The 18,823-nt window shown below is 37.5% G+C and overlaps 1 protein-coding gene across 1 annotated transcript in view; it reads left to right on the forward strand.

Annotated features, from left to right (window-relative positions):
• Positions 1–18,823, forward strand: part of NDFIP1 (Nedd4 family interacting protein 1) — a 42,349-nt gene that overhangs the window by 20,437 nt on the left and 3,089 nt on the right. The window contains exons 3-7 of the mRNA XM_079770133.1: positions 3,809–3,939; positions 7,741–7,828; positions 8,694–8,818; positions 10,672–10,738; positions 12,986–13,091. Coding sequence (XP_079626259.1) covers positions 3,809–3,939; positions 7,741–7,828; positions 8,694–8,818; positions 10,672–10,738; positions 12,986–13,089 — 515 coding nt within the window. The 3' untranslated portion in view covers positions 13,090–13,091. The remainder of the gene's footprint in view (positions 1–3,808; positions 3,940–7,740; positions 7,829–8,693; positions 8,819–10,671; positions 10,739–12,985; positions 13,092–18,823) is intronic.

Here is an 18,823-nt window from a genome sequence, read left to right on the forward strand (position 1 = left end):
GTGACTGTAGTACCTATGGTGTGGAATATAGTGTGTTACATTCTTTTATGCTAGTAAATTTCTTAATTAAAAACAAAACAACTAGAAGTCTCCTAACTCTTTCATTCTGTTCCTCATGGTTTAAATGTTCCTCATAGTTTCCACCTTCCTTGATTAACCTTTCATCTTCCCATATTACGTCAGATTATCTTTTTAATTTTCATGTGTACATGTAGAAGGGATAGGGAGGAAGAAAAAAACCTCGTTAGTTGAGGACTTTTGGTAGGTAACTAGAGCTTTTTTTTTTTTTTTAAATATATTTTATTGATTTTTTACAGAGAGGAAGAGAGAGGGATAGAGAGTTAGAAACATCGATGAGAGAGAAACATCGATCAGCTGCCTCTTGCACACCCCCTACTGGGGATGTGCCCGCAACTAAGGTACATGCCCTTGACCGGAATCGAACCTGGGACCCTTCAGTCCGCAGGCCAACACTCTATCCACTGAGCCAAACCAGTTTTGGCAAAACTAGAGCTTTCTGATAACCAGTTCTGCTTTTATTGCTGAAAGTTGACCACTTTTAATGAAACCTTTTCCATATTCTCTAAAATAGAACTGAGGCAAGTACATGGCCCATGGTGCCACAACTCAACCCAACCCTCTCTCAGGGTGGATAGGCAAGTTGAAGACAGCTTTCATACCAAACAGCCTCAGCATCCTTTTCAATACAGCACCTCAGGCAGTTGTCATCAGTTGATGTGAGAGTAAATCTTTTGGTAGTCTTTGTGGCCCCAGGCTGCCATTGTAATTAGAGGATCATAGACAGTTTCTCACCTCTATTCTGGCTTCAGATTCTGAACCTCATCATCTTGAATTAGTTAAGGTATTTTTATTTATAAGTTTCTGAAACTAATAATGCTAACATGGTTTTGCAAGAATTCTAGGGTGTCTTGTGTTATCAAATTAAGACAACAACAGCAAGACTTGGGAAAGAATTGCAATGCTAGTCCTTATTCACTCATCTCTGCCTAGTCCAGCAGTCGCCAACCTTTCGGACCTCACGGACCACCAGTTGTCCGTGGACCACCAGTTGGCAACCACTGGCCTAGACTATCAGTACTGATCTTCCATTAAATACATTCATGAAAATTCCAACTGATAAATAAGAAATTGCATTTCTGTTTATTAATGATAAAAGTCCTTTATTTTTATAGGAGATAATTTTTCCTGAATATCTTAGTTTCTATTTTGTATACTTTTTATTGTTGATAGTATTACAGATGTCTCCCATTTCCCCCATAACCATTTTAGATAGAAATCTTTCTCAAACACTTCTTTCCCTTATTCACTGACATTTCATATTCTTTTTTTAAAAAAAATATATTATCTTTATTGATTTCAGAGAGGAAGGGAAAAGGGAGAGAGAGAGAGAAACATCAATGATGAGAGAGAATCATTGATTGGATGCCTCCTGCATGTCCCCTACTGTGGATCAAGCCCGCTACCTGGGCATGTGCCCTTGACCGGAATCGAACCTGGGAGCCTTCAGTCCTCAGGTTGACGCTCTATATCCATGAGCCAAACCACTAGGGCTGTTTAAAAATTTCTTTATAATTTAGGGATTACAACAGAAACAATCTCTGGAAGGTATTCTGTTCTATACTATAGTGGTGATTCCTTTATTCATTGAGATTTGTAGAACTTTTGACTCAAGAACCAAATTACTCCCTGGTTTGTCAGATATCATCTCCTTTTGCTTTCAGCACAAGGTCCTCTACCTCTTTCTCTTGTTTTTGTTAATCTTGCTGTGGGCCTCAATAGCAAATAACCAAAGTTTCTAAGATTGGGTATAAAGGAAAGAAACTGTAGAATAAGGCTTGAAGAGATCTCTTGAATCAGGTTTTTGGGTTTTGTGGCATTTTATCCAACTACAGAGGCCTTAAAAAACAAAACAAACACTTAAGTTCCTAGGTCTCTATGAACTCTTTTAGTTCCAGGTTAGGGAAATAGTTTTTAGAGATCATAAGTTACTCAAGACCATTCATTTTTTTATTATTTATGAACTAGGGTTTCTCTCTCTCTCTCTCTCTCTCTCTCTCTCTCTCTCTCTCTTTCTCTTTTAAAGGAAATCTCATTAATGGCTTAAATGGCCTTCCACCCTTTGTTAAATTAACATGGCTTATTTTTAAGATAAGTGTTAACTGTGTGGACTTATTAGTCCATTTATGAGAAAAAAGAAACAGAAGGCAACACCCATTTTGGTGGAGGGAAAAATAACAAATCAATGTTTTGTATATTCACTTTACCTATTTTAATTTGTGATATATAAAATTTAACAGTAAAAAATACTGGATTTTTTGTACTAAATAAACTTGAAAAGATTGCCATTAAATTTTTCATGGAAACTTAAAATTGTATGAGATCTATATGGATGGATTCCATTTTTAAAAAATCTTTTGAAATAGGGAAATTAAAATGTTCTTGTTTTTCCTCAACTTAAATAGTAGATATCAATATTATTTTTGTATTAAAAATTACTCTGGCAGTGGCTAATTCAAACTGTCCATATCTGTTTGTGATGTGACTTTAGTATGATTTGATTTAAAAGTAAAAAGAAATTTGATAGGAAGTTGTATGGAATATTTTATAACATATACATACACATGTGTATATGTATACATGCATATATCTATATCTATATCTATATCTATATCTATATCTATATCTATATCTATATCTATATCTATATCTATATCTATATATAAAAGCCTAAGTGATCTGCCGACAGTGCAGTAGCTATGACACTGACCACCAGGGGGCAGACGCTCAACACAGGAGTGGAAACCACAGGCATGGAAACATGGAACAGACTGATGAATTTCAGAGAGAAGTGGAGAGGGTGGAAAGAGATTAATCAAAGATCTTATATGCATACTAGAGGCCTATGCCCTCTCGCAATCCGGGACCCCTCGGGGGATGTCCGACTGCCAGTTTCGGCCTGATCCCCGCAGGCCAGGCCGAGGGATCCCATTGGTGCATGAATCTGTGCACTGGGCCTCTAGTATATGTATATCTATGTATGTATGTTAAATAGTTATTTTGACTTGTGGGGAAAAAAAAAACACCCAAGTTTCTTAGGTGACAGATTTAGTTTAACACATTTTCCTGTATATATTTCTAAAAAATTTGATATTTTACCTTTCCCATTTACATCTGCATTTCACCTGAAGTTGTTTTTTCTTTCTTTTTTTTAAACATATTTTTATTGATTTTAGAGAGGTAGGGAGAGGGAGAGAGAGATAGAAACATTAATAATGAGACAGAATCATTGTTTGGCTGCCTTTTGTATGCCCCCCTACATATGCCCTGACCAGGAATCCCAGTGGTGATCTCCTGTTTCATAGGTTGACAATCAACCACTGAGCCACACCAATTGGGCGAGAAGTAGATAAATTTAAAAATCATTCCCACTCTCTTATATTCATCTATAACAGGGGTCCTCAACTTTTTTAAACATGGGGCCAGTTCACTGTCCCTCAGACCACCGTTGGAGGGCCAGACTGTAGTTTAAAAAAAACTATGAACAAATTCCTATGCAAACTGCACATATCTTATTTTGAAGTAAAAAAAACAAAACGGCAAAAACACCCGCATGTGGCCCGCGGGCCGTAGTTTGAGGACGCCTGATCTATAACCATCTCTTGATTCAATTATGTACATGTGCTCTTAGAGGAGTGCCTGGTTTTTGTTTGCCAGAGTTAGTGGAAATCTTTTTTTTCCTCTGTTCAGCTAATCATCAGATAATTGTAACTTCCTTTTAATTCTGCAGTGTATTTTGACTACAAAGACGAGTCTGGGTTTCCAAAGCCCCCATCTTACAATGTGGCTACCACACTGCCCAGTTATGATGAAGCCGAGAGAACCAAGGCTGAAGCTACTATTCCTTTGGTTCCTGGAAGAGTAAGTCCATGGGAATCAAGTTATTTTCATTATTATCCACTTTGATTTATTACTTACAATTGTATTGATTAGTAAAAGTACAACTAACTTTTAAAAACAAGCATATTTTCTTTGGGGATAATAAACTCTTATCTCTTCCTGAAAATGGTAAGGTAAAAGGTACAAATGAAAAGAAAATTACTAGTTAAGCCAGCTCATTTTCCCTGTATCTTTACTACTATCACCACTTTCTCAATTCTCCTGGCATGGCTGAAGTGTCTTGGAGCAGGAGCTGTTTTAGGAAATATACTGACTTCCCCTTGCTTCTGCACACTTCAGTTTTTGGTGTTAGGTAGGTAGCTGTTGGGGAGATATATGGAGATAATGAATAAGTGCAACTTTATGAAATTAAACTCATACAAGGGTCCTGACAATCATCTAAGATGACCCTTGTGCCACCAGTGCAGATTACAGCATCTGTAGGGCAGTAGTGAATTCAGATCCCATCTGACCTGTTGTTAATTAACAAGAGGGCAGGTGGGGTGCGATAAAAGCCAGCCCGAGATTTGGGGGCACTCTTGGTTCTTGAGGTCAGACTTGTAAATGATGTAGATGTGGTTTAAATATCCATCCAGGTTGAAGCTGATACAGGTAGGGCTTTGGGATATTGAGACAATGGGAAGCAGGATCCAGTCTCCAGGAATGTGGTGGGGTGATCAGGACTTTAGACTCTAGTTCTGGCAGGAAACCAGAGTGAAAGATAAGAAAGAAGGGAAGTTCAGTCTGGGTAACACAATGGCACAACCCCTAGAAGTTCAGGCCTTAGGGTAGGAAACTGTTTACAGACCACATCTTTAGGGATGGGGCTCCTAAAACCACTACTTGGCAGAAATAATAGTTTATAAGCCTAATTAGGCTGATTCTGCATGGTGATGTGCATTCAGTTCTTGTAGGTGCCAGGGAAAAACTAAAAACCTCCTGGAGCTTACTGTCTTGAGGACAAAACAATCTTAATGTAACTTCTATGTATTGGAAACAAACAACATGATTGATCCTATGTTTGGTGCTTTCATATAGTATTTTGTATATTGTTTTTAGTCCTCACAGTAACATCACAGAGTAGGGATTTCTAGTATATTATCCCTATTTTACAGATATAAAAACTTGAGTACCAGAGAGGTTAAGTAGTTTGCCCAAAGTCATGTAGCTAATAAGTAACATAGATGAGAGCCAAACGCAGATATTCTAGACGCCAAAGTCCTTGTATGTTCGCTGTAGACCTGTTGGAATATATGGCAACTGTCCTGTGGAAATAGACCAAGAGATTAGATCTGACTAATCACAGAACTCTTTAGAATACTTTTATTTCACAAGTGTACATACATATTTAGGAACATCTTTTTTTAAAAATGTGATTTTATTGATTTCAGAGAGGAAGGGAGAAGGAGAGAGAGATAGAAACATCAATGATGAGCCGAAACTGGTTTGGCTCAGTGGATAGAGCGTCGGCCTGCAGAACTGAAAGGTCCCAGGTTCGATTCCGGTCAAGGGCATGTACCTTGGTTGCGGGCACATCCCCAGTAGGGGGTGTGCAAGAGGCAGCTGATCGATGTTTCTCTCTCATCAATGTTTCTAACTCTCTATCCCTCTCTCTTCCTCTCTGTAAAAAATCAATAAAATATATATTAAAAAAAAGAAAAGAAAAGAAACATCAATGATGAGAGAGAATCATTGACCAGCTGCCTCCTACACACCCCACACGGATCAAGCCTGCAATCTGGGCATGTGCCCTGATGGGGAATCGAACTGTGAATTCAGATCCCATCTCTCTGCTTTTACAATGGCATTCTCCTGGTTCATAAGTCGATGCTCAACCACTGAGCAACGCTGGCTGGGCAAGGAACATCTTAAAGGGTTTTCTTATTCAGCAAACCTATATAGAGCACTTTTTTAATACAATGTACTTGCTGTATATTTTGAGATGGGTAGATGGAAAGCTTTGTATAAAGCAGTGTCCCTGCCAAGAGCTATAAATCCATCTAGGGAAAAGGTACCCTCTTCCTCCCCCCCTCCCCCACACACACACAATACCCATATCTAAGCAGCAGCACAGGAGCAGTGAGCATAAGAACTGTGCCTTTTTATTGTGTAATTATGGGGAAGATGGAATTTGAAATGTGCCTTGAGTTTTAAGGAGGGCATTCCAGAAGGAAAAGCCCAGGAAGCAGGTGTAAATTCAGCCAGGTACAGGGCAGGTTCTGTGGATTTAGTCATTGGTTTTGCTTGAGAAAGATTTGTAGGTTGTAGAATCTCCTGAATACTAGGTTGAGGCATTTAGACTTATGTGCAGGTCACACAGAATCCTTTATAGATAAGACCCGTATGGTGTTTTAGAAACATTATCCTGGCAACAGTCAGTGGGGTTATATCCTGATAAACCCATTGATGGTTGAAAATATTGTAAGTTGAAAATACATTTAACACACTTAAACTATGAATGAACATCCTAGTTTAGCCTAGCCAGTTTCTATTAATGCATATCGCTTTCACACCACTGTATGGTTGAAAAATTGAAAGTCAGACCATCATAAGTTAGTTTCACTTTCATGTATTTTTATAGCATGTATATCTTTGAGTAATTATGCAAAAAACAATTAGTTTCTAATTTGGCAAAGCCTTTATTTATCCTGCTAATATGAAGTCAGAATACTGGGTATTTAGTATTTAAAAAACCCCACAAAAACACAATCTTATAAAAATTTTAAACAATAGAGGAAACATGTTAAGTTAGAAATGGAAGCTGCCTCTGATCCTTCCCTTTTCTTTAGTTCCAACTCCCCAAGGGAAGCACTGTTAACAGCTTGTTGTGGATTTCCAAGCTCCTTTTCTGTGTAGGGAAAGTTTTGATTGCCCCTCAAGTTTTTTTGTTTGTTTAATTTGAGGAACCCTTACTGGGCTGTGTACAAGTCCATCACTTCTATTGTTAAGCATATATTCACTTATTTTTCAATGTCTCAACACATACTACCTCAGTTGAAAAGGTAGGCTACAGTATGTTGGTGTCAATGTTGATCAAGATTATGTTCCTTCTAGACCTGCAATATTATGTTTTCATGTTAGGATGGAAGATATCTGATCTGCCAATAAAATTGGAAGTGAGGTTGTTTCAGACCTAGATTCCCACATAAACAAATGATTATGGAGCTGAGCAACGGGCAGCCCTATAGACTCTTCATGTATGATGATGCCATCCTTTTTCCCCTATGTCAGTCTCATAAATAGGCCCTGGATTACTGACATTCTAGAATTTAATCCAGATATATAAGTAAATGTTCTCCTTTTAAAAGATTATATATATATATATATATATATATATATATACATATATATATATATATATACACACACACACACACACACACACACACATACATATACATATATATATGGAACTTTGAAAAGTTTTATAATTTTTGAAGTATATTGTTAAAGAACTTGAGTTATAAAATGAAAAAAATCACTTAGAAAACTGGAGATGGAAGAAAGATTTGTTCTTTTCTTTAATTATATCTTACTCTTAGGTCTCTTTTTAAAATTTAGTTTTATTGCAGTAGCATCAGTTTATAACATTATATAAGTTTCAGGTGCAAAATGACATTTAAAAATCATACTGATCCTTAATGCTCATAGTTTTGAATTGAGCCAAAGCAGTAAGTTTTCTCCTTGGTACTACTTTTGTCCCTCTCTCTTTTTCTAGATGTCTTTCCTTTGTCTAGAAATAATTCATTGTGAATTTACCTTATTCTTTTTCTTTTCATGTAGGATGAGGATTTTGTGGGTCGGGATGATTTTGATGATGCTGACCAGCTGAGGATAGGAAACGATGGGATTTTTATGTTAACATTTTTCAGTAAGTACATACACAGAGCAGAGCCACTTCCCACAGACGACGGAGTACTTTGGATTATGGGTGAATCTGACTGAATTAAAATAATTAGTGGAACTCATTTATTTGGTGCCTTTTACTGAAATGTTAGAGCTAGTACACTTTTATATTAATATCCTTTCTCTTTGTCTTCTACTTTTATGAATTTCTATGGAAAATATTAAAATAATTAAATAATTAAAGTGGTTACGGGGCTGTTGCATTTATGCATGAGCCAAGCTCATCTTTCCGGTCTGCAGGGCTCCTAAGCCTTGCTCTTACTTGTACCTGACCTGTGCCTTTGATGAATTTTGTTTTTTGTGAGCTTTTATTTTCTAACAGATCTAAGTCAGCATGATTTTTGTCCCCTTAATGTTTTGCATTTATCTTTCCATGTGCCTCACTTAAAGTGAGCGACCTTATTTCTTTTATTTGTTGTATTAAAAATATATGAAGGAAATGCAATGCTTTTAGAGGTGATGTTATGTAAACTATCAAAATTTATAGAAGCAGGAAGATGAATGACTTGAATCAAATTATTTGGGAGCATTAATTTAATGTTTAAGGCATTTATTTTCTTTATTGAAGTCTAACACATATAGCAACGTCATAAATATACAGTTAAGGCATTTTTGAAAGTGAACAGCAGTAGCTATAATAGTGTATCATCTGATATTCAGAGAGGATGTTTTCTTGGTTGCTGTGGGAGAGTGGGTAAGGGTTGTGGAGGGCAGGCTGGGCTCTCTTTTATCCTTGGGAAAGCCATTTAAGCAAAAGCAAGTCAGAGGGCACACGCTTGCTCTAGGGTAATAGGACATGTCTGACATCTTTTTTCTTTCTGCTTTTACAGTGGCATTCCTCTTTAACTGGATTGGGTTTTTCCTGTCTTTTTGCCTGACCACTTCAGCTGCAGGAAGGTATGGGGCCATTTCAGGATTTGGTCTCTCCCTAATTAAGTGGATCTTGATTGTCAGGGTAAGTCGTACACCAGAGATGATACACTCTGTAGAGAAACAAAAAATAGAATAATTTTGAATATTTTATTTTTTTCATTTGCTTTATTTGCATTATGTCAACATTTAAAATGATTTTTGGTTTGTCTTTGTTCTGGTATCATGAAGTTGAACCTAAGTCAGTTGCAATTGGTTCACGCATACAAGTTTTGTAGTCAAATCTAGTGAATATTGGGGCATCTATCCAACAGGTTTTTCACGACCTACTTTCTCTCTCTCTCTCTCTTTATTTTATTTTTTATTTATCTTTAGCTGTTTAACAAGTGCTGCTCCATTAGGGGTTCTTATCTATAAAGTAAATTAGAGATATCTTCAGTGATTTGGAAGTTAGAATTGCATGAAGTAATTTAAAGTTATAAAAGATCTAGTCTCTTCAAGTGTCTTCTGATTTCAAGTAAGTTTATTGCTATTGACAACTTTATAAATAAATAAAACAAGTTATCATAATTTGGCATTATTAACTAATTAATGGGTGTTGACTGACCACTGGGGTTTTTCAAACTTATTTATTCTAAAGAAGTTATCATTTTTTAGGATTCCAAGATCCTTTTTTTTTGTTGTTGTTAATCCTCACCCGAGGATATTTTTCCATTGATCTTTTAGAGAGAGTGGAAGAGAGAGAAACATATCAATTGATTGCCTCTTGCACGCACCCTGACTAGGGCCTGGGTGGGGAGGAGCCTGCAACCAAGGTACATGCCCTTGACTGGAATCAAACCAGGGACCCTTTGGTCCGCAGGCCAACACTTTATCCACAGAGCCAAATGGGCTAGAGCCCAAGTTCCTTTGAGAATCTGATAAAAGTTACGGGCTTTTCCCCCAGACAGCTAATATGTACTCATCTAAAACATGGATTTGAGGTTAAGAACCCAAGCCCTAAAGAGGTTTCTCATTCTCTAAATCTTCCTTGTTATTTTATTAAGAAATAAAATACTATATTTTAATACTCAGGTTTTAACATAGACAAACTGTGTTAAATTTTTGAACATCAAAGCCTCCAATAGAAAACATAAAATTAGTTACCAGGTGTTTTTTTTTTTAAACTGAATTTAATGAATCAATTTGTATCAGTTAGGATGGCTTTGTATGCAGGTAACAAAAACTTAGTTTAAAATGGCTTGGAAAACAGCGGGAAAAATTGTTATCTAAGAAAACAAGTCTTGACATGGAGATTAGTTAAATCAGTGTTTTATTGACATCATCAGAGACAACTGTTCAGCATGTTGGTATAGCTGCTCCTCCCTGAAGGTTAAAGCATTGTCACAGAAACCCACAGTGCTCAACAGAAAAAAGGGAACTATTGGTTCTTTTCCTTTTCCCTTTAAGAGCAGGGAAATCTTCTCAGCAGGCTTCAATTCCCATTGTCCAGAATAACATCCTGTGAAATAAATATATTTATTTATGTTGTAAGCACTTCAAACCAGTAATATATAAAATACTTTTATTTATTTATTTATTTATTTATTATTTTTAAAGATATTTTTATTGGTTTCAGAGAGGAAGGGAGAAAGGGAGGGAGAGAGAGAGAGAGGGAGAAATACCAATGATGAGAGAGAATCATTGATTGGCAGCCTCCTGCACATCCCCTACTGGGGATCGAGCCTGCAGCCCGGGCAGTGAATCAAACCTTCAGTCCGCAGGCCGACGCTCTATCCACTGAGCCAAACCTCCTAGGGCACTTTTATTTATTTTTAAGAGCTAAAGGACAGCATTCATATACAAAACAAAGTTTTATGTTTTGTGTGCCTGTAAGTTAAAATGTGAAATTATATCTGCTAAGCTGCTATGAAATGTTTTTGTTTTGTTTTTTTTCAGTTTTCCACTTATTTCCCTGGATACTTTGATGGTCAGTATTGGCTCTGGTGGGTGTTCCTGGTTTTAGGTAAGTGCTTTTAACATAGACAAAGGAGAGAAAAGATTATGTTAAATTTTAGAAGTGAGATTACTTTTAGTAAACCCTCATCATATTATTCAGCGGTAGAGTAATCAACAATAAGTATATTTTTAAAAATATTTCTCTCTTAAAAATTAGGCTTTCGCCATCTGAATAAAATGAATGTTAATAAAATGTATGTTAGTAGTTGTAGGTTTTTCCTAACTCATTTGTATTCACTTCTCAGGTTCCCGTGACCAGTGGGACACTGATAAGAAGACTTTATAGTCTGGATTTTTTTCCCCCCTTGTGAATTATTGCTTAAAGTCATAGACTTAACCCCAAATTGCTTATACGCATATTGTAACCAGTTGAACTCATGAGTATGTGTGTTGGATCTGTCAGTAGAAAACAGAAAATATATAGCCCTGTTGGACATAATTTCTGGAAGAACCACTATTGGGTTTCCAGAATTCTTTAGTTTGTTAAAATAAGAATTTCTTTTGTGTTGGGCAGAGGTTTTTTTTTTAAAAAAAATACCAGACATTTCAGGTTGGTCTTAAGGTTTTATTTTTTACTCTAAATATCTATTTAAAATTTTTTTCTAAGATATTTTAAAGCAAAGAAATGAACATTGAGGTAAATATTGTTGGCTTCTTCATTCTTTGTAAAGAAAATATTTTTGATAGTAACAGACCACTACCATTTCTATAAAATGATAGCAGGGCCATTATATCCATATGTCTATTAAAGATGGTATAATTGCCTTGCTCTGCTTCTGTGACATCTCTTTCTCCTATTTCCTGGTTTGGGCCTTTTTGCTGCCTCCTTAATTTAGACCCCTGATGGCAGTGCTACTAATGGGTCTGGCTAGCACAGTGTAGCACTATGCCCAGCAGGTACTTAATACATTCAGGACTTACCTTTGTCTCATGCATTGCTGACCCTAAATTATATTTAGAAAATACAAGTCATCCATCATGCCATTACTCACCTTCCTACTTTACCAGTAGTCATTGTAATTCCAAGGAAAGAGAAATATGATCCCCTCCCCCATGATTATTGAGAAGCTTAATAATAAAAATGACCTGCCAGAGAGTTACTTTGGAGGAATAGTCCTTGCCTTTCTTATTCTTAAACTGTCTTTAAGAGAAAAGCTGACTCCCCTTCTTCCCCCAAGCCGCAAGTCCAAGCAAATCCTGAAGGAACCAAGGAAGAGCCATTAAGCATATTTTCATGTTGATTATTGACCGTAGATAATTTAGAGAAATTTAATGGGCTGATTTCCTTCTTTATATTGAAGATATATGAGATATAAATTTATAATACCTTATAATTGATCATTCTTGCTATCTTGCTGCTTAGTAGTGAGCAAAAAAATGGTGAGACTTTGGATGTGTATAAAGTGCATCTGGACCCAATGTTTGGGTCATTTTTGGAACTTCTCTTGCAGAGAGAACCAACCTTTTTGGAGTTTTTTCTATAAGGACCAGGTCTAAAGGTGTTTAAAAATGTGTCTAAGACTTAGGGGCCATCTCTGAAGGAGGAGGGCTGAGAGTGTCTGAGCTCCCGTTAGAGGGCACACCGCCTTCCAGCTCACTCTTCCAAGAGGTGCAGACTACGTGAATGTGTAGAATCTGGTGTAGCCATACATGTCAGTCTTATTACCTGCCTGGTAAGTAAATGGCAGAGTGCCCTATTTGTATGTATTTTTTAAGAATGAAGAAATAGAGTTTAGAGTTGAAAATAAAAGAATCGCTATAATAGGTAAGGGGATCCTGACATCTAGTGGTCAACATTATGTACTGTTGACAAGAAAAAAACCCCCATGACAAGAAAGGATGAAACTTGTTTTCACTTGAGAAAACCAGTTTATCACCTCTCTCTCTTTTTTTTTGTTTTGAGTTAATTATCTTGGAATGCTCTTTTGGAACTCAGAAGGTAGATTTTGATAATGTTTCTTACTGAGGCTTTCAAATATAGATGTTTAGCCCCATCTTTTTTTATTTCCTTTTTAGACCAATTAGATTCTGAATGTGCAAAAGGCTTTTATTTGATTTTTGAGATTATGTTTTTTTAGTGAGAAATGGAAAATTTGGTGTGGAAATTCTTTGAAAGCTTTGGAGGAAGTTGCTTATGTCTTAATAGCTTTTAGTAGAAAACCGATGAATTAGTGCTATCTAGAGGGACATTTCCGGGGAGGAGACTTAATGAAGAAGTTATAAATTTATTTCTGATTTTTCTTTTTTAAATTAGGCTTTCTCCTGTTTCTCAGAGGATTTATCAATTATGCAAAGGTTCGGAAGATGCCAGAAACTTTCTCAAATCTCCCCAGGACCAGAGTTCTCTTTATTTATTAAAGGTATTAAAGAAAAATCAAACTTTACTCTAATCCCAGTGTAATGATGTGATAATTGCAGATTTCTATTCAATCAGAGTGGAGCGTACCTCCTGTGGTAGGGGATATGGAGCAGGTAATGAAACGACAGTCCTTGCCTTTTAGCAGCTTCTGGTTTCATGAGGGGTGTTTCTACAAAAAGCTGTGGGAAAAGGTAAGTTAGAACACTGCCATAGGAGGAGACATTCTCTCATGTTCTGATAGTGCAGAAAAGGCCGGGGTCTTAGTAGTTGGTCATCAGGGAGCTGGGATATTTGGCTGGGTCTTGGGATTTAGATCTTTGGATCTCCAATCTCGAAGTCACTGCTTACTGTAGTATCAGTTCCAGAAGACAATACTGGGAAGGGTCCTATCAGCTCTAATTATGTAGGACCCTAAACCCCCAAGCTGAGAGAGACCATGTGTTCTTTAGGAACTCCTTTGCCTGGACTTCTAACAAGCCCACCAAGGCTTCCATTCCTTAAAAATTAGTCAGGGATGCTTTCTTGGTGCCTTGTTTCAGGGTTGCACGCTGATTTTACCATTCTGGCAGGGGCGGGGGGTGGGGGGGTGGAGGGAGGTTGTCAAACGAAAGGAAGAGGAGAAAAGGTTTTTTCTCCTACCTAGAATAGGAGGACTAAGCCCTGTAGAGGCTCTTTGATTTAAAAGAGAAGAGATGGTAATTACACCAGCGACGTTTCTCTGGTACCAAATCTAATAGTCCTCCTTGGACTTCACTCTTTGTTCCTTAACCCTCTTGAGGATGGTGGGTCAGCCCTGGCCTGGCCCCTAGGTATCTTGAGCAACATCTAGGGGCCAGGACAGTTAAAGCCTCAGGCAAGGCTTTGTAAAGGGTGTAGCAATTGAGATAAGCTTTAAATGATAGGTAGCATTTATATTAGTGGAAATTAGCTGGGTGGGGAAGAATTTCAGAATCACTCGAGGCAGAGTGGAGAGCAGAAATACAGGATGAGAAGTATGAAGCTTGCCCAAGGGACCACAGTTTGAACAAATAGCTGTCCTGAATACTAATATCTTGAATACTAAGCCCATTTGCAGTGGAGCCAATAGAATCCATAGAGCAGCACTTTAAACTTCGTGACATGTTGGCTCAATTCAAGGCTAACTCCATCTGAACATCAATCAGTTTGTTCAGTATTTGCTCTTGGGTTATCATAGTTTATTTAGCTAATCATATGCTAAGGGTGGAGTTTTCAATGTTGAAGATTTGTGTAGGTCTCAGAATGTATCTATATAAAAGCCCAATATGCTAAGTGTCTGACCTTCGGTCAACTGCTCTACCAGTCACTATGACGCACACTGACCACCAGGGACAGACACTCCAACCAGTAGGTTAGCTTGCTGCTGGGGGTCCAGCCGATTGGGACTGAGCGAGGCAGGCTGGACACACCCTGGAGCCAATCTTCCTCAGTCCCTCCCTGGCCTCTAAAATATTGCTTCTAATTAATTTCCTTTCAATGTGCACGAATTCATGCACCGGGCCTCTAATGTTTCTAGAAAAGAAAGTATTTAATTTGCCAGTTGGTGGGATAGCATTGAAAGTTTTAAGCAGCAAAATATGATGAGAACTTGAGTGTACCAAAATTTGTTTCAAGCATGCATAATAAAAACTAACACCAACTTTTCCATATATCAGATATTGTATTAAACACTTTACATGTGTACTTTTATGCAAGTAACAGAAGGCTTTAGTGCTAGATAAGCTCAGATACATGCAGGTGGAGTGTATTCATAGCGTTTCTTATAAAAATTCAAGCATACAAAGCACTTAAGTCTTGTGTTGGTTAAAGTTGTTTTCTTCAAGGGACTATGCACTTTTATTTGAAGTAAAATTTTAGTCATTAAGAATACCAGTGTGGCCCTAGCCAGTTTGGCTCAGTGGATAGAGCGTTGGCCTGCGGACCAAAGGGTCCCAGGTTCCATCCCGGTCAAGGGCACGTACCTTGGTTGCAGGCTCCTCGGGCCCTGGCCCTGGTCAGAGGCAACAAATCAATGTGTTTCTCTCACATCGATATTTCTCTCTGTCTTTCCCTCTCTCTCCCATTTGCCCTAAAAAAAAAAAAAAAAAAATCAATGGCAAAATACCCTCTGGTGAGGATTAACAACAACAACAAAAAATAATTACTGTGTGTTTATGATTTTTTTTAAAAAGAAAGGTTATGTTTATTGTGTGCTTAAATTCAGGCATGCCCTGAGTTTGAATTAGGTTACAAAGTCTGGGTACACATGGACATAGACAACACTGGCCTAGGCCTTGATGCCTATGATGGGTCTTTCTTTGTGTCTAGGACAGTGGTTCTCAACCTTTCTAATGCCGCGGTTCTCAACCTTTTAGGGTCGCCTAAGACCATCGGAAAACACAGATATTTACATTCCGATTCATAACAGTAGCAAAATTACAGTTATGAAGTAGCAACGAAAATAATTTTATGGTTGGGGGTCACCACAACATGAGGAACTGTATTAAAGGGTCGCGGCATTAGAAAGGTTGAGAACCACTGGTCTAGGACATCTTAACTCTAAGAGGCTTATTACCGTAGATGTTCTGTGTAGTTTTATGTAATTTTTATGTAATTACCATTGTCATCTTTTTTTCTTTTTTCTGTCTTACTATATTTTATAGTCACTTCCATGCTTTGGATTTAACTCTTACCTACCACAGGTTCAGAAGTTAATTAATCCTTTGGGGGTACCATAGCTCACATTCTTACAAAGGGCATTAAAATCACCTGCAGATTTGGATTTTCCCTAAACCAAAGTATACTGAGGGGACAGATTTTCTTTAAATAATATTTTCTCTAAGTCTAGTCAAAAGGTAGCTTTGAATTTTTAAGTGGACTGAGATCACAGCTCTGTCTGTTCTCTTCATTCTTCTGTTAGAATTTCAGTCTTTATTAGGGAACTGCACACCTTCATCTTGCTTCTAATACCTAACAAATGACCAGGTGGAGAGAAAGCGTGAACTTTTCAGTTTTACTGAATTGTTAGAGACTTTATTTAAAGTTCTGTAAATTTGTTGATTTTTTTCTTTTTTCTTTTTCTTTTTTTGTTAATCCTCACCAGAGGATATTTTTTCCATTGATTTTTAGAGAGAGTGGAAGGGAGGGGGAGAGACAGAAACATGGATGTGAAAGAGACGCATTGATTGATTGCCTCCTGTACTTGCCCCAGCCAGGGCCAGGGAACAAACCCGAAACCTAGATACCTACCTTTGAGCAGAATTGAACCTGCAGCCCTTCGGTGTGCTGGCCGACACTCCAGCCATTGGGATACACTGGCCAGGGCTGATTATTTTTTTAAAATCCTCACCGGAAGACATGCTAAGAGAGAGAGAGTGAGGGAGGAGAGAGGAGGGAGAGAAATTAACAGCAATGTGAGAGAGAAACATGTATCAGCTGCCTTTGGTTTGGTACATAGCACATGCCCTGACTGGGAATTGACCTGGAAGTCTTTCAGGGCACAGGACTACACTCAACCAGTTGAGTCACTTTGGCCAGGCTGATTTAATTTGTTTTGATTTTCTGAAATCTCTGAAATGTTTCATGGATGTATCCTGAGTGTAAAATGAAGCATCTTTAGGGTTACGGTTTGAACGAGGCAGTTCTTGGTAATAATGCTATTGGATCTGTGAGGTTGGTTATAGGCCTGCTTGTCTGGATTTGGGAGTCAGAAACCTTAGATTGGAGTTTTAGGAGTTCTCAAAAACTCTGAGGTTTGCGAGCTTCCCCCATTGGAGTGCAGGGTAGAGTTTCTTTGCTCTTCTGTCTGACTGTACTATTCTAGTTGATTCTAAATTATTCCTGACATGCCTAGAGGATTCAGAGCTCTAAATTAAGGGTTTGGGGACTTAGAGCAGCAATTGGAATTCTAATGACTTCCTTACTAATTTTCAGTATCCCCAGAGGGGTAAGCTATAATATCCCATGAGACTGAATTTCTTTTGACAATTGATAGGGAGAAGAACTGTCCATCTAGATCCAAATGTAGAATATTTTCTTTCTCTAGTTCAGAGGAAATTTAGTTTTAATTAAATATGTGCTAGAAAACCATTATGTGAAAAGTAAATATTTTATTTTCTTTCATTGAGACTTCTTTTTCTTACTTTCTTTAATGGAGATGTCACTAGTTAAAAGCTAGCTAGAGGCTTACTTTTTGCCAGAAAGACACAGGTAGGAAATTTTAAAAATAACTTTGCTAAAACAAAATAACTTAATTCCCATGCTGTACTAAGATCTAACATTTTACTGGAAAAGGTATAGGAATAGTGACTTTCCAGGCTATCAAAAAAGCAGTGCGCGTGCGCGCGCGCTGTGACCCCAGGGGCGTCTTTTTGCTAGTAATGAGCCCAAGTAGATGTTACAAAAGCCGAGCACTAAAGCTTATGTGTTACTAGCATAGGGGCAGCTCTCAGGTTCCCTTTTGAAAGCCCATTTAAGGGTAAAAAAGGAAATCTGGTTCCTACCCACAGCCGGAAAAGCCAGAAGGAACTGCTGGAGGTGGCACATGGGCATCAAGAAGTGTGACTGTGAGGAAGCAGAAAAGACAAAATGTTCCTTCTGTGTTGTAAAAAAAGAAACAGATACCTTGTAGAAACATCTTTATCTGAAATGTTAAAATATGTGAGGTGTTCATACTTTCTCTTACCAGTATTACATTTCTATGTTCTAGCACTACTCTGGTGCTGCCAGGTCATTGAGGGTAATTAATAGCTGCAAGGTGGTAGCACAGTTACCTGCTATCTGCTATTCCAAAAGCACTTGTGCATATGAAGTATAATAGATTTTAAATTCTGTTATTTTAACAACATCTGAAATAAGAAGAAAGAGAACTTGTAAGCTCTGGCATTAATGAGATAATAGGGCTCTTTGTAGTTAGATAGTGATTGCTAAGACTGGTGAGCTATACCTGCTAGTCTTAAGATAGTTTAACCTTTTCCATATGATGATTTAACTTCTTCCAAATGCTTTCATTTCCCTTTTTCTATAGTATCCCCTCCCCCTTTAATATCTCTCTTATTGGAGAAAATTCACCTCAAGCTAAAGTTTGATTTATTGGACTGTGTTTTAAAGTAGCAAGACAGTAAAAATGTTTCCAGTGTGATTTTTTCCTTTAAAAAAATCACAGTGTCCAAGAAGAAATGGTTGTTTTCCTCTTGCAATTAATTGATTCGTAGACTGTTGGATTCCTTTTGCTTCTGAAGCATGATGTACAGTTTAGTAATGATGTCCGAGGCCCTAAAACCTGTCTTTCCTCCAGTTTGTGTTCCACCATTATTGTAACAACTGTGCCTCTTTAAGTAGTCTTTTTCATGTGGAGTTTGTATGGTGATTAAGATCACCCATAGCAACCCATGTAGGTTGTCCTCTTAGTGGGTTTTTAATGTTTTTTGGGGTGGCTCTGGCTTGAGGGATCTATTAAAGCTAATTAACTGCTGTGGAAGCAGTGAGGAAAATAGCTAGGTAGTCATCTGGACTGTATTATATGTTCTTGCAAACTCTAGTGTTTCAACCTAATAATAGTTACATTAGTTTTTATCTATTTATGGAAACTGATAAAACTGAAGTTACTTAGGTTTGTATTGAGTCTGGACTCATTGCAAAAACCCCCATTTGACATCAGTCTACCAATTTTCTTTTTGCTTCTGCTTGGCTTTTAGAATTTCTTAAATTCTTGCATCTTTGACCCTGCACATTTTA

The sequence above is a fragment of the Cnephaeus nilssonii genome (assembly GCF_951640355.1).
Source record: "Cnephaeus nilssonii genome assembly, chromosome: 5".
In the NCBI taxonomy this organism is placed as follows: Eukaryota; Metazoa; Chordata; class Mammalia; order Chiroptera; family Vespertilionidae; genus Cnephaeus; species Cnephaeus nilssonii.